The 15,760-nt window shown below is 47.3% G+C and overlaps 1 protein-coding gene across 3 annotated transcripts; it reads right to left on the bottom strand.

Moving 5' to 3' along the window:
- Nucleotides 1-656: 656 nt before the first annotated feature.
- Nucleotides 657-2,980, bottom strand: ADM (adrenomedullin). 3 transcript variants are annotated; one of them, XM_027563256.1, is made up of 5 exons: nt 2,816-2,978; nt 2,632-2,734; nt 2,270-2,388; nt 1,970-2,119; nt 657-1,739 (listed from the first exon to the last, which is right to left on the bottom strand). In XM_027563256.1, the coding sequence occupies exons 3-5, from the start codon at nt 2,365-2,367 to the stop codon at nt 1,421-1,423; spliced, it is 567 nt and encodes a 188-aa protein (XP_027419057.1). In that variant the 5' UTR covers nt 2,368-2,388; nt 2,632-2,734; nt 2,816-2,978; the 3' UTR covers nt 657-1,420. The 3 variants fall into 3 exon arrangements, with proteins under 3 accessions (XP_027419057.1, XP_027419059.1, XP_027419058.1); XM_027563258.1 differs by having other exon boundaries at nt 657-1,736; nt 2,270-2,734; nt 2,816-2,980; XM_027563257.1 differs by lacking the exon at nt 2,632-2,734.
- Between the last annotated feature and the right edge of the window lie 12,780 nt (nt 2,981-15,760).

The raw sequence follows: 15,760 nt of genomic DNA, 5'->3' as shown, positions 1-15,760 counted from the left end.
CTTTCCTCTTTCATTAAGGCTGTGTGCTGACTCCCACGTAGGAGGACTTATTAAACCGCACGTACCTCCTGATGGCTCTCTGGCACGTCGGAGGCGGCCGGCTGGGGGCGCCGAAGCATCGCTTATGAGCCCGCCGACTCGCTGGGGCACCGGGCCGGGAGAGAACTGGGGTTAACTGGCCCGGCTGAGCACTTCCCGGAGGAGCTCGCACTTTTTGCTGGAGTCAAAAAAGCACCACTTTAGCACCGCTGTGACAGGGGGAAACTCCTCAGCTGGAAAGCCTCGGAGACCACCCCAACTCTCCGAGGGGCGCTTTCACGCGGGGTTCCGTGACCGACTCCATAAAATCTGGGACTCTTGCGCAATCGAGAGTCCAAGTTCACCTCCCCACTAAGGGCTCACTCTACTCTACCCGGCCCCCCTGCCCCACGAGGATGGGACCTGGAACATCTCCGTGAAGCCCCAACCGGCAAGCAAGACGCGCTCTGCGCGTCCCACCGTAGAGGGTTACTCCGGCAGCTTAGCCAGCGCGAAGAGCCGCCAGCACCAGCCAGCGCAGCAGTCCTAACCTTCCTACGCCAGGCGGCCAGACCCCAAGGCTCCCGGGCAGACCGAGACCCGGGACACTCTCCCTCCCAAGACTCGTGACCCAAGAATGAATCAGCATTGAGACAGTTTATTGATTTGCTACTTCTTAAATCACCCACTTTATGTAAATAGATTATACAGACACGGTGTTTTCTTCTTCCACAAGAGGCAACTCATCTCTTTCACGCACACACTCTCACATTCCACGCAGCAAACAACGTTGCATCTCGCTGAGACATTCACTTATTAAAATAGAGGGGAGGGGAACAATACAATTGCTTTAAAATGCCCTTAATACAATATATAACGTACAAAAATATCTCTATATTTGAAGTTACAAAAAAAATCTTGACAACAACAAATTTAAATATTGATAATTATCTCTGTATATACAACACTCATTGCACTTTTCCTCTCTAGGTTTCGGAAAGTTCAAGTAATAGTGAGGCTTGCACCCCGGTGGGGTGACACCCCCATCAGGAATCAGTTTGTGGGCGGGCACGGCAGTGGCTCAGACCCTTGCCCCTGAGGGTCTCAGCATTTATTTCGCAGTTTCTCCTCTCCGTGAGCGTCTGCCAGGCTCACGGAGAGGAGAAACTGCACCTGGCCCCAATTAGAGTGAAGAGAACACTGCCTCCCCTCCGAGGAGGACGGGTTCCTGCAAAGCCAGTGCTCGCTGGCTGCCGGACGGTGCCTCCTGGACTCTCGGTCTCTCAGGGCTGTTCTCAGCCCGGGCCCATAGGCTGAGTGAGGGGCTCGGCTCGCGGAAGCCCTCCCGCCCGAAGAGGTGCCGGCGAGATGCGTGCGCGACTGTTCGCTGCTGCCCAGGCGCCTAAATCCTGAGGGTGGCAAGTACTTGATGCACCCGGGAGTCCGGGGCCCCTCGCAGCTTTGGCTCTGGAGGCTGTAATAGAGTCCGACCCAAGCCGGCCTCAGGCAGTGAACGTCGGCGCCGACGGCCGTAGCCCTGGGGGCTGATCTTGCTCCTGGGGGCGGATCCGTCCTTGTCCTTGTCCGTGAAATGGTAGATCTGATGCGCCAACTTCTGCACCGTGCATGTCCCGAAGCGACAACCGAAGCTCCGCAGGCCCTGGAAGTTGTTCAAACTCTGGCGGTAGCGCTTGACTCGGATGCGGGCTGCGTCAGGACTGCTGGAGACGGGAAAGGAAGGCTATGTGAGACCCCCACCACCACCACCACATCCACCATCACCACCACCACCACCAAGCAGGTCTTTGGTCCCAGTCATCGGGAAAGTAGCCATTCTAAGACCGGAGGGAGCTGGAAACTGCCATCTCCATCTCAACTGCAATACAGCCCTGATGATCCCCAGGGCTAGGGCAAAGGAGAAGGGATCCGCAACAGCGCCTGGCATAGTTACCTGGCCTGAGGGCTTCGAGAGGCGCCCTTTACATCCTGGGGCCGAATAAGAGTCTGGACAGGCCCGGCCTTCACGTCGGCGAGCCCGGTGGGGTAGCTACTGGACTCGCGAAGTTCTCTTTTTCCACGACTTAGAGCCCACTTATTCCATCTAAAAAACAAAGAGACTCCATTCGCAATCGTCCTGGCGAGGTCTTGGCCCATCCCCATTCCTCTTCATTTCTAACCCCTCGGCGACCATTGGTCAGTTTCCCTTGCGTTGCAGGTACCAGGACTGGGGAAGGCGCTGCCAGCCACTCACTTCTTTCGGAACTCTGCCGCCACGTCGAGCCGTGCCGTGTCCACGCCTAGGAAGGCGAGCGACCCCAGGTACAGGAGGGCGACGGGAACCAGCTTCATCCCGGCGGCGATGCGCAGACCCTGGGGAAGGAGAAAAAAGAGCAGAGCTTGAGTGTGTGGGCCTGCCGCACCGCCGGGCGGGGCAAGGAGGCGAGCGGGGGGCCCCCGGCGCGGCCAGGGTGAGCCTGCGCTCCGCCTGACTCAGACGCTTATCTCCCAGGGGCGCAGAGAGGCGCCAGCGGCATTTGCACCCGCCAAGCGGGTGACAAGCCTTGCAGGGGAGGCCGCTGCCCAGCGCCAGGCTCCCAGAGGTTCCCTACTCAACTTCTCAGAATTTGGCTGACGGAGCAGAGGGGACTGGGTCTCTGGAGTTCCAGTTGTGTCCACGAGCTGGGCTCGGGATGTGGGACGCACCCAGCAGAGGACCCTGCAAAGTAGATTGTACCCCTCATTCAGCGCTTCTATGCAAGCCCCCACAACTTCAACCCGCCCCGCCCGCGGTGCATACCTGCTGAGGGGGTGATCTGCCAAAATTCTTTGGAGTATTAAGTCTGAGACGGCGTTCTGGCAGTGGCAAAACCCCGACGTCGAAGCTGCAGTGAGAAGCCAAAAGTGAGAAGGTTCGAGCTGTTTCGCCTACTGTCACCAAGAAACCACTGAGTGGCCGGCTCGCGTTTCTCTGCTTTATAAGAGCGCAGGGGGCGGGGCCTAGGCGGCCTGCACTCCCTCCCTCCCTTCCCTTGGGCGCGCGCTCTATAATCGGGCGCGCGCATTGCTTGTCCGTGAGTGTGGGGTTTGCAGGTTGGCGAGAGGGGTATCCCTCATGCCTAGAAAGTTTTAGAGATGAGCTCCAGGAGACTGATGCAGGAACTGCCCCGGTACTGATTCTCTGGGTACAGCGTTCAGACCTTAAGCCGGGACGAAGCAGAGCCGGTACAACCTCTTGGGGTCCTTCCTTACCTAGGACCCATGCAGCCCAGAGTGTAAGGTCTGGCACAGAACTGCAAGAGCCAGCGCGGGGTACCACGTGGATGACCCGAACCCCAGACCTCGGGAGCTGTGGCCTCGAGTGGACCGCACCCCGTGCCGGCTTGGTGCCTGACCTGGCCGCGACCCCAGACTCCCGCGGAGCCTCACGGGCAGGGCACAGAGCACTACTGAGAGGAGGGGGCTCGCCAGCGCCCCCTCCCCGCCGCCACCCCGAGCGGCCAAGACTCTGGGTTCTGGGGATGGACTGGTAAGATTTCGCAATAGGGGCAAGGCTCCGAAAGGCTAATTTGAGAATTGGGAGTTAGAGTGGGGAGTCACCTGAAGTTTCAGAATTTGCATGCCTGTTTGGAAATATAGGAATAACCAAAATTAGGACGAAGAATACAGTTTCGTTTTTTCCCCCCTTGTAATCAAATTATGCCTTATAAGGTTACAACCTGAGAGTTTGCCTGACTGCCCTTGGAGCCTTCATTCACCCCTTGTAAACGTGAGGATTTACTGCCAAGGAGCACACTAATGCTTCACGTATGTTAATCGCTTTACACTTTACAAATCATGGCCGCATCCCGATCTCCTTTGATCCTCACACCTACCCTTGAGTTAGACAAGGAAGGTAACATCAATTTTCTACTTGGTGAAATAAGAAAACTAAAGTTCAGAGGGGTAAGCATTTGCTCAAAGTCACACCAAAGGTGGTAAACAGCTCGGCCAGGAAGCATGCATGGCAGACTGGAGTGGGGCGCGGCATGGATATTTTTCTAGGCTGGGGCCATCATCTCCTCAAGGGGGAGAGGAGAGTCCTAGCCCCCGCCCAAGGATTTATGCCTGTTCATGATGAATCACCCCCAAACATGTTTGTCACCCGTTTATGCTCTTCCATTACTGCTTCTTGACTTCACTTTCTTACTTAAATTCTGGAGGTCAAACTGGGGAGGGAACTTAGCCCCGCGGGACTCCCCCACTTCTTGCAGGACAGCTTCTGTAGTTAGTTCTGTCACCCACTACCCTGGATACGGGTCCTGAAGCTGAGGGTCTAGACTGACAGGTGGAAGGTGAGGGACCACTAGAACTCTGTGGACCAGCTTCCAGTCCTCACCCGACAGCGATTCTCTGTATGAACTTGGGCAAGTTACGCCCCACCTTCTAGCTTCCCCATCTAGCTTGCCCTCAGAGGATCCCTAAGCTCCCTACCTGCCCTGCCACTCTAGTTCTGAGACCCAGTGCACAGACGGCTGGCGCTGGGGCGCGCACGGACCTTGCCTGGCCTGGGCCGAGCACTGCTGCCTCAGCCGCCTTTTCACTCCCAGGAATGACCGGTGGACATTACACTTGGGGAAGGAATGGTCGCCTCGAGGCTATTTATTCTGAGCGCTCTTCCCCAAGGGAGTCACCTGAGTGGACCTGAGTTCCAGCTCCGGGTAGGGGACAGATTCCTGGCTTGGGCTCGGACTTGGGCTGGACACGCTGAGGGTCGGAAGGTTCGGGCCGCATGTCTGGCCTCTGGGCAGTCGCCGCAGTAGATGAGGTTTGGCGGCCGGTCGGCCCGCACCGCAGACTGCAGGTTATTACTGAACGCCTGCTCTGTTTCCAGGAGCCGCCCCAGTCCCAACTATTCTGTTTTTCTCGCTCGTCTCCCGTTTCTCATCGCTTTCTTTCAGTTTGTCCGCTGCGAGTCTGACTTTTCGCAGCGACCCTGTGTAGGACCCGCTGTCTGTCACTTTTGTCTTCGGATGCGACCTACTCGTCGCCAGCTTCCAGCTGGGTCCGTGCCAAGACAGGTTTTTACTTTCATTTCCCCGGCGCGCGCCTCCGACTGCTGGGGAGGTCAAGGACAGCTGGGCGCCGGCCCACAGCCAGGGAAGGTCCCGTGGTCTGGACTCGTTCCTTCCAGTTCCCTCCAGCCCTGGGGGGTTTGGTCTGCAGAGGACTCTTCAGCTGCACCTCGTGGCCTCCCCGCTGTGTCCTTTAGGAGAGCCCTGATTCCAGGAGAAAGGGAGGGTGGAGGGGATGGGGGAAGGAAAGAGGGTGGAGGGCGCTGAGCTCTCACTCCCGCTGAAGGACCGCGAAGCCTGCTCTTGGTGCAGACTTAGTTTTGAGCTACTAGGGGCTTCAACAAGCAAACCCGACCCAGAAGTGGAGATTCCACGGAGCTCCAGTGCCTAAGCCAGCGGGCGTAGGGGCGGTGCCAGGAATTCCCACCTGAGAGCCTGGCCACGCTCCTTATCAGCCCAGGTGCGCCTTGTAGCTCTGGCACTTACAAGTCTGAAGCTTGAGAACTCCGTCAAATCTTTCTTTAAGTAGAGTCCTGGCTTGGCGGCTCGGGATTTTGCTAGAACACCCGTATCTTCGAAAGTGTGTTTATGTGGGTCGGCGACGAGGGCCATAGGGTTTTCCCAAAGTGCCGTGGAGTATAAGTTGAAACATAGCTATAAACTTTGCCAAATGTTGGCATCTATTTTTTTCCCCCTGGGAACCTGGGGTTCGTTTACTTACTGTTGAAGGCCGGGACGATCACTAGAATGCATTTACGGTTAAATATCGAATTTGGAAAGAAACAACCTAGGAGTTCTGCTTTTGGCGGTTTGTGGACTTTCATCCATTCAAGTTGCAGTGATTGTAGATTCACACAGAGTGCAAGGAAGGAAGGAAGGAAGTGCAGGAAGAAACATCTTTAAAATCTCACTGGCAAAACAAGTGAGAGAAACAGAAGAACAATCTGGTTAATGAAGATCCACTTCTTTTTTGTGTCCAAGAATTTTTTAAAAGGTCATGTTGTAAATAAACCCCCAAAGCATTGTAATAATTATATGTATGCTGACATCATATATACAGATATACAAACATGCCAGAAGCCTTGTTGTATAATGGTGTCTCAACTTCACATTCCAACTGAATTATTTTTAGGCCCTAAATCCAAGCCTTATTCTTAGTAATGTTTGGAGTTTTAAAAAAATTTTGGTGGTGGCTTCTCAGTTAACACTGTGGATGCAGTCCCTAAAGCCAGTGTGACCACACTCAGGTCATGAAGAAAAGAAATGAGAAACAATAAATAGTATTAATAATATTAATAAGAATAACTAGAGTAGCTAAGTGCATTGCATATTTATCTCTGATGCCTCTTTTTTCAAACAGGAATGTTTATAATGTATTTATTATTCATATGGTTCAGAATGCCTCTGCTGAGGCTTGTTTACCAATTCCATTTGAAAACAACTTTCAAGAAGCATCTGGGAGTCAAAACACCAAGTGGTTTAGAGAAAGGAGCCAATCAGCTTCTCAAATTTAGTCAGGAGAAAAAGTAAAGCAGGATACAAAGCTCAGGGTACTTGTTTTGTTTTTTTTTTGAAATCTCTGACTTCTCTAAGGAGCTAATAAGATATAGATCCTTTCCAGAAAAATGCACATGTACACAAACCAATTTAAGTATAAAATAAACATATGATTTCAGGAGGTGGACCAAGTAAAGAATGCTGTAAAAGTACTGTTTCTACTGCATTAATTTCTGTCTTGGAGTGGTAGATGAGGGCAGTTAACCTCTCTATTTGTAGGGCATAGAATTTTCCAGGACATCAGCAAAAAGAAAATAAATGCTTTTGCTGCCTCATTTTTGTGCTCTTGCACAAAACATATGGACAGAAATAATCAGTCTTTGTATCTGATAAAGCCAGAAGACAAACCTCCCTGAAGCTTAAAGAATATAAGTTGCCGTAGGACAGATAAAGGAGAACACAGAGAAGATGGTTAACGTATAAAAACTTCTTATACTAACATCTAGAACAGAATGAGGTGAAATGACTTTAAGAAAAATTTACTACTGGTAGCACAATGAATGACATTAATAAATGCAGTATAATAGAGATGATTAGATCATTTGGGGTCATCCTTAGCCAATGAATGAAAATTGACCTTTTCCAGTCCTGTGGCCACTGCTGAGTTTTCCAAATTTGCTGGCATATTGAGTGCAGCACTTTCACAGCATCATCTTTCAGGATTTGGAATAGCTCAACTGGAATTCCATCACCTCCACTAGCTTTGTTCGTAGTGATGCTTTCTAAGGCCCACTTGACTTCACATTCTAGGATGTCTGGCTCTAGGTGAGTGATCACACCATCGTGATTATCTTGGTCGTGAAGATCATTTTTGTACAGTTCTTCTGCGTATTCTTGCCACCTCTTCTTAATATCTTCTGTTTCTGTTAGGTCCATACCATTTCTGTCCTTTATCAAGCCCATCTTTGCATGAAATGTTCCCTTGGTATCTCTAATTTTCTTGAACAGATCTCTAGTCTTTCCCAAATGATGCTAAAGCTGAAACTCCAGTACTTTGGCCACCTCGTGCGAAGAGTTGACTCATTGGAAAAGACTCTGATGCTGGGAGGGATTGGGGGCAGAAGGAGAAGGGGACGACAGAGGATGAGATGGCTGGATGGCATCACTGCCTGGATGGACATGAGTCTGAGTGAACTCCGGGAGTTGGTGATGGACAGGAAGGCCTGGTGTGCTGTGATTCATGGGGTTGCAAAGAGTTGGACATGACTGAGCGACTGAACTGAACTTAGCCAATGAGAATGGTGTTAATGAGAGGGAACCACCATCATGCCACCTGCCTCCAGCTGGGGATACTGTACTATCAGATTAAAACTGGCAGAATGAGGCAATTCTAATGTATGGGCCTACATGATTTGAAAGTCATTTGTTCCTTCAACATTTACTGAGTATGTATTACATGCCTTTCTCTGTGCTAAATGCTAGGCATACAATAATCATTAATGCAAGTATCATTCTTGCTCACAGTGAGCTTATAGCATGTAGGGTAGGCAAATATAAACAAATCCTCATAGGAATAATAAGTACATGATTACAAACTTGGTAAGTGTTGGAATCAAGATTGTTGGGAGAAATATCAATAATATCAGATATGTAGATGACACCACCCTTACGGCAAAAAGCGAAGAACTAAAGATCCTCTTGATGAACATGAAAGAGAAGAGTGAAAAGGATGGCTTAAAACTCAACATTCAGAAAACTAAGATCATGGCATTTGGCCCCATCACTTCATGGCAAATAAATGGGGAAACAATGGAAACAGTGACAGACTTTATTTTGGGGGGGGGGCTCCAAAATCACTGCAGATGATGACTGCAGCCATGAAATGAAAAAAATGCTTGCTCCTTGGAAGGAAAGTTATGACCAACCTAGACAGCATGTTAAAAAGCAGAGACATTACTTTGCCAACAAAGGGCTGTCTAGTCAAAGCTATGGTTTTTCCAGTAGTCATGTATAGCTGTGAGAGTTGGACTATAAAGAAAGCTGAGCGCAGAAGAATTGATGCTTTTAAACTGTGGTATTGGAGAAGACTTTTGAGAGTCCCTTGGACTGCAAGGAGAGCCAACCAGTCCATCCTAAAGGAAATCAGTCCTGAATATTCATTGGAAGGACTGATGCTGAAGCTGAAATTTCAATCCTTTGGCCACCTGATGCAAAGAACTGACTCATTTGAAAAGACCCTGATGCTGGGAAAGATTGAAGATAGGAGAAGGGGATGGTTGGATGGCATCACTGACTCAATGGACATGAGTTTGAGTAAACTCTGGGAGTCCATGATGGATAGGGAGGCCTGGCGTGCTGCAGTCCATGAGGTCGCAAAGAGTCAGACACAACTGAGCGACTGAACTGAAACTGAAGTGTTCTGAAGGAAAAGCAAGATTAGGGAGACCTAACAAACACCCTCTTCCAACAACACAAGAGAAGACTCTACATATGGACATAACCAGATGGTCAACACCGAAATCAGATTGATTATATTCTTTGCAGCCAAAGATGGAGAAGCTCTATACAGTCAGCAAAAACAAGACCAGGAGCTGACTGTGGCTCAGACCATGAACTCCTTATTGCCAAATTCAGACTTAAATTGAAGAAAGTAGGGAAAACCACTAGACCATTCAGGTATGACCTAAATCAAATCCCTTATGATTATACAGTGGAAGTGAGAAACAGATTTAAGGGCCTAGATCTGATAGATAGAATGCCTGATGAGCTATGGAATGAGGTTGGTGACATTGTACAGGAGACAGGGATCAAGACCATCCCCATGGAAAAGAAATGCAAAAAAGCAAAATGGCTGTCTGAGGAGGCCTTACAAATAGCTGTGAAAAGAAGAGAAGCAAAAAGCAAAGGAGAAAAGGAAAGATATAAACATCTGAATGCAGAGTTCCAAAGAATAGCAAGAAGAGATAAGAAAGCCTTCCTCAGCAATCAATGCAAAGAAATAGAGGAAAACAACAGAAGGGAAAGACTAGAGATCTCTTCAAGAAAATCAGAGATACCAAAGGAACATTTCATGCAAAGATGGGCTCGATAAAGGACAGAAATGGTATGGACCTAACAGAAACAGAAGATATTAAGAAGCGATGGCAAGAATACGCAGAAGAACTGTACAAAAAAGATCTTCACAACCCAGATAATCACGATGGTGTGATCACTCACCTAGAGCCAGACATCCTGGAATGTGAAGTCAAGTGGGCCTTAGAAAGCATCACTACGAACAAAGCTAGTGGAGGTGATGGAATTCCAGTTGAGCTATTCCAAATCCTGAAAGATGATGCTGTGAAAGTGCTGCACTCAATATGCCAGCAAATTTGGAAAACTCAGCAGTGGCCACAGGACTGGAAAAGGTCAGTTTTTATTCCAATCCCAAAGAAAGGCAATGCCAAAGAATGCTCAAACTACCGCACAATTGTACTCATCTCACATGCTAGTAAAGTAATGCTCAAAATTCTCCAAGCCAGGCTTCAGCAATATGTGAACCGTGAACTTCCTGATGTTCAGGCTGGTTTTAGAAAAGGCAGAGGAACCAGAGATCAAATTGCCAACATCCGCTGGATCATGGAAAAAGCAAGAGAGTTCCAGAAAAACATCTATTTCTGCTTTATTGACTATGCCAAAGCCTTTGACTATGTGGATCACAATAAACTGTGGAAAATTCTGAAAGAGATGGGAATACCAGACCACCTGACCTGCCTCTTGAGAAATTTGTATGCAGGTCAGGAAGCAACAGTTAGAACTGGACATGGAACAACAGACTGGTTCCAAATAGGAAAAGGCTATATATTGTCAAGGCTGTATATTGTCACCCTGCTTATTTAACTTATATGAAGAGTACATCATGAGAAACGCTGGACTGGAAGAAACACAAGCTGGAATCAAGATTGCTGGGAGAAATATCAATAACCTCAGATATGCAGATGACACCACCCTTATGGCAGAAAGTGAAGAGGAACTAAAAAGCCTCTTGATGAAGGTGAAAGTGGAGAGTGAAAAAGTTGGCTTAAAGCTCAACATTCAGAAAACGAAGATCATGGCATCCGGTCCCATCACTTCATGGGAAATAGATGGGGAAACAGTGGAAACAGTGTCAGACTTTATTTTTCTGGGCTCCAAAATCAGTGCACATGGTGATTGCAGCCATGAAATTAAAAGACGCTTGCTCCTTGGAAGGAAAGTTATGACCAACCTAGATAGCATATTCAAAAGCAAAGACATTACTTTGCCAACAAAGGTTCGTCTAGTCAAGGCTATGGTTTTTCCTGTGGTCATGTATGGATGTGAGAGTTGGACTATGAAGAAGGCTGAGCACCGAAGAATTGATGCTTTTGAACTGTGGTGTTGGAGAAGACTCTTGAGAGTCCCTTGGACTGCAAGGAGATCCAACCAGTCCATTCTAAAGGAGATCAGCCCTGGGATTTCTTTGGAAGGAATGATGCTAAAGCTGAAACTCCAGTACTTTGTCCACCTCATGCAAAGAGTTGACTCACTGGAAAAGACTCTGATGCTGGGAGGGATTGGGGGCAAGAGGAGAAGGGGATGACAGAGGATGAGATGGCTGTATGGCATTACTGACTCGATGGACGTGAGTCTGAGTGAACTCCGGGAGTTGGTGATGGACAGGAAGGCCTGGCGTGCTGCGATTCATGGGGTCACAAAGAGTCAGACACGACTGAGCGACTGATCTGAAATGAATGTTCCAAATGGAGGAAACAGTATGCACAAATGCTTAGAGGTGAGAAAGAACTTGGGACGTTAGGGGAGACAAAAGGAGATTGAAATTCACTGAGTGAGGGAGAAGAGAGGCATGACATGAGATTAAGGAGGTTATCAAAGTTAGAGTAAATAGGGCCCTTTGGAATATAATGAAGATTTTGCATTTTATTCAGAGTGATTTGGGAAGCTATTGACAGGTCTGAAGATGGGAGAGATATGATCTGCTGCTGCTGCTGCTAAGTCACTTCAGTCATGTCTGACTCTGTGTGACCCCATAGACGGCCTCCCGCCAGGCTCCCCAGTCCCTGGGATTCTCCAGCCAAGTACACTGAAGTGGGTTGCCATTTCCTTCTCCAATGCATGAAAGTGAAAACTGAAAGTTTTCAGTTTATATATACATTTATTTAAAAGGTCACTGTGGCTATCGAGTGTGATGACTGGATTAGAGAGGAACAAGAGGGGGAGCAGTGCAGTGGTGGTGCCCTGGAGAGACTGGCGAGGGCCTAGTCCCCACATAATCTCAACACACACACACACACTCCATCCTAAATTTCACCAACAGAGCTGTCTTCATGGATGTGCATCCTGTTCAGTCACATACGGCCCCACACTTGATTTAATGTTCTGCTGGTTTCTGCTTTGAAATTCTTAATAATTTTTGAACAGAGAGACTCCTACATTTTCATTTTGCTTTGGTCTCTGCACATTCCACAGCCAGTCCCACTCACCAAATAGACATGCAATCTAAGTTAAAGCAGCCTGCAATTTCACAGCACCTATTTATACTGCTAAATGTCAGAGGTACTTTATGTGTCAAGATTCAATTATTCATATAATTACACACATGAAAGCAACTGCATGATAATTTCTGTTAGCCATCTCTGAAGTCTCCTTCCTGCACCCTAAACATACACACTCAAGATAGAAATAGTATGTTTCCTATACAGATTTAATTTGATGACAAGTGTTCATAATCTACTTACCGTCCTGATGTTTTACCTACTAGGAAAGTCTGGGACTGCCAATGAAGCAGGGAAACCAGTTAGGAAGCTATTGCAATAGTCAAGGTGGAAGGTGATAGTGGCTCAGATGAGTGGGGTGGCAGTGAGTGGGGAGAGAAGCATACATATTTGGGGGGCAGGATCAGTAGGACTGAGTGATGAATATAGGGTTATGAGAGAGGCAGGTGGCAAGCATAGCAATCATTGTTTCTTATTTGGGCAATTGAGTGGATGGAGATGTGGCAACGGAGCAGGGAATCTACCACAACTGCTTAGTCTCCTTTGTTATTGGTTGGTAGAGACCATTTGAACAGGCCCCAGCCCTGCTTAGTCAAATCAAACTGTCATATTGCCTCTCTGAACTTTAGTGGCTAACCACAGGAAGCAGTTGAAATCACTGTATAGATCAACCACTTACTCCACAACAGCTGAACGTAGGAAGAGCAGGCTGATTGTTCTTGCTTACTAGTAATCAGCTCCTTTTGTCTTATAAAGCATAGTCTTCCTCCCTCCCGCTCCTGCCCCACTTCAGTAAAACAAATCTGGGTTTGCTTTACTCCCTCTTTGGTGAGAGGTGATGGTGGTTATCTCAGGGGATGGTCTGGCCTTCAGCCAACCTCAGTAATCAGGCTGCCTTGTCAGGGCTTATCAGTTTCAGCAGACTGGCAGCTGTTGGCTGAGAAGCCAAATACAGTTCCAGTGTATGCTAAATATGTTCACATGTGTATACAAATACATGGTGTCTTTATATACATATACCTGGAGTATCTCAAAATCCCTATGCTATTAAACATCCATTTGCAAATGGGCTGGCAGCCTACATATGATTCAACAGATGAAATATGTCTAAAAGCAAACATTTGATTTGAGGCTTGAAAATAGCCAAGTTTTGATTAAAAAATAATACAGTAAGTCCCCCCTCCCATACCAATGAGTTCCATCCTGAGAGTGCGTTCATAAGTCCAATTTGCGCTTTAAGACCAACAAAGTTAGCCTAGGTACTCAACTAACACAATCAGCTATATAGTACTGTACTATAATAGGCTTATAATACTTTTTACACAAATATGTGCAGAAAAACAAAACAAAACAAAACATTTTTAATCTTACAGTACCTTGAATAGTACAGTACAACAGCAGGGCATACAGGGATTGGCATGGACATTCTTATCTTTGAAAGTTTGCAACTTCAAGGTTTGTATATAGGGGACTTACGCAATAACACTAATTTGAACAAACACTTGTGAATGAAATTAAAAAAAAAACATTTAAAAAGTACAGTGGGACCCCTACCTCTTATCATATGTAAAAATCAACTAAAAATGAATCAATGGCCTAAAACAAGAGTAAACTATGAAAGTCTTAGAAGAAAACATAGGAGTAAATTTTCACTTCGAAGGAGTGATCTTGGATTTGGCAATGATTCTTAGATATGACACCAAAGCACAGGAGACAAAAGAAAAATTAGATAAAATTGACTTTGTATAGTATATACATACAATGGAATGTTATTCAACCATGAAAAAGAATTAAGTACTGATACATGCTACAGCATGAACGAACCTGGAAAGCATTATACTAAATGAAAGAACCCAGATATGAAAGGTCATATATTGTATGATTGTGTTTATATCAAATATCCATACCAGATAAATCCACAGGGACAGCAAGCTGATAGTTATCAGAGACTGGGGGAGGGGAAAATGGGAGTGACTGCTTTATGGGTGCAGGGTTTTCTTTTGGGTGGTGGAAGTATTTTAGAACTAGATAGAGGGGGTAGTTGCACAGCATTATGAATGTACTAAATATCACCGAATTGCACACTTTAGAATGGTTCCTTTTATGATATGTGAATTTCACCATAAAAAAAAAGTAAAATGGGGAAGGAATATGATAGCTGCTTAAAAATGAGAAAGGCTATCATACAAAGATAGATTTTTTTCTGGGTATTTCCATAGAGCAAAATTGGGGGAAGTTACAGGACAACTCGGACATAACACGGAAGAACTTTCCAATAGTGTTGTTAAACAGTGGAATAAGCAGCCTCCCAAGGAAGTTAAATTAAGCTTTACTGAAAGTGATCAAGTTAGATGAGCTCTCAGGGAAGTTATAGAGAAGATTCTTGAGGTGTGACTAAAGCTTTTTTAGTTTAATTATTTTCAAGACCTATCTGCTATCTTCCCTCCACATCTACAACTAGGTTGATTCAGTTTGACCATAAGCAGTTTGCAAATGAACTCCCTGAGTTCAAGTATTCCTTCCCTGGAGTTTCAGTTCTAGTGCAGCCCAACCCTCTCAATCTGTAGGTGAAAAAAATACCACACACACAGAAAGAGGAAATAATCAATGAGAGTAAACTTTCAGTAGCTGAGACACCAAATCTCTGAACTCTCAATTCAGAGTTCGAGCCATTGCAGCTTCCTGCTGGTAGCTGGGGGAATTTGTATATTCACTCATCAAACATACTAGTTAAGCACTTAAAAGACCCTTTGCTAAGAGTAAATGGTAAAGGTTAAACCCTCAATTAATGAGTAGTGATAAGCACCTAGAATGATGATCATTTGCAAACTATGAAGATTTCCCAAACTTCCCTTGTAACATATCCTGCTACCAAAACTTAATGAGATACTAACAGAGGGCAAAGCATGCTCACCTGGGTTTCTCACTTGCCAAATTCCAAACAATAAGAGGTGCAGTAACAAGAAAGTGACCTAGATAATTCCTAGATTGGATGATGATACATACGAATTCATTTTAATTGCATTGTTTGCACAGGGAAGTTGGAATTCACCACCTGCTCCTGCGGCAGGACCCCTGGGACCGCTGCAGGGGGCGAAAACCTAGGCGGGAAGAACTCTTTAGGGAGAGACAAGCCTTCTCCCTCGGACTCGGTTGTTCCGGGCCAGTTCAGGAGGATCCCGGGGATGCCGCATTCTTTGGAGGAATTCAGCTTCCCCAGGCGCTCTGGGGGAAGCCCAGGCCAACCGCCCCCAGCCCACCCAGCACTAAAGCATGAGGCGCCTCTGAGGATTGCGCAAAAGCCTCTCCCTCCTGCGCCTGCTCGGTGGCAAGTTCCTAAAATTCCCATCTGCACAACATAAACAGGAAACGTGCAGCAAAAGCCCTGGCGGTGCAAATTCCAGGCTTCCAGTCGAGGGCGGGAGAATCTTGTCTTGGGAAGGCGGGTGACCGGGTGGAGGGGCCGTTGAAGGTGGGGGTGGGGAGGGGAAGCAGCAAACTTTCCAGGAGACCCCCTCATCTATCCCTGTCTCTTCTTCCCAGACCCAGAAAGAAAGAGTGGAGAGGACGGAAGGAAGGACACCCTGTTTAGGAGAAACACGGGAGCGGGAGGTGGGCCGCGGAGGGGCAGCTAGGCCTCAAAGTGAAGCACCCCGAGAGGCTGCTTTGACAACGCGCGGTAGG

This window comes from Bos indicus x Bos taurus, chromosome 15 (assembly GCF_003369695.1).
Source record: "Bos indicus x Bos taurus breed Angus x Brahman F1 hybrid chromosome 15, Bos_hybrid_MaternalHap_v2.0, whole genome shotgun sequence".
NCBI classification, from domain to species: Eukaryota; Metazoa; Chordata; class Mammalia; order Artiodactyla; family Bovidae; genus Bos; species Bos indicus x Bos taurus.
The sequence above is the reverse complement of the archived record's forward strand: the minus strand, read 5'-3'. Positions and strand labels throughout refer to the sequence as shown.

Excerpts from the sequence above, each read along its gene's own strand:
- ADM (XM_027563256.1), bottom strand. The coding sequence starts at position 2,367 with ATGAAGCTGGTTCCCGTCGCCCTCCTGTACCTGGGGTCGCTCGCCTTC. Across the intron at positions 2,120-2,269 it reads GCGGCAGAGTTCCGAAAGAA|ATGGAATAAGTGGGCTCTAA; the intron begins GTGAGTGGCTGG and ends TTTGTTTTTTAG. Across the intron at positions 1,740-1,969 it reads TCTCGAAGCCCTCAGGCCAG|CAGTCCTGACGCAGCCCGCA; the intron begins GTAACTATGCCA and ends TCCCGTCTCCAG.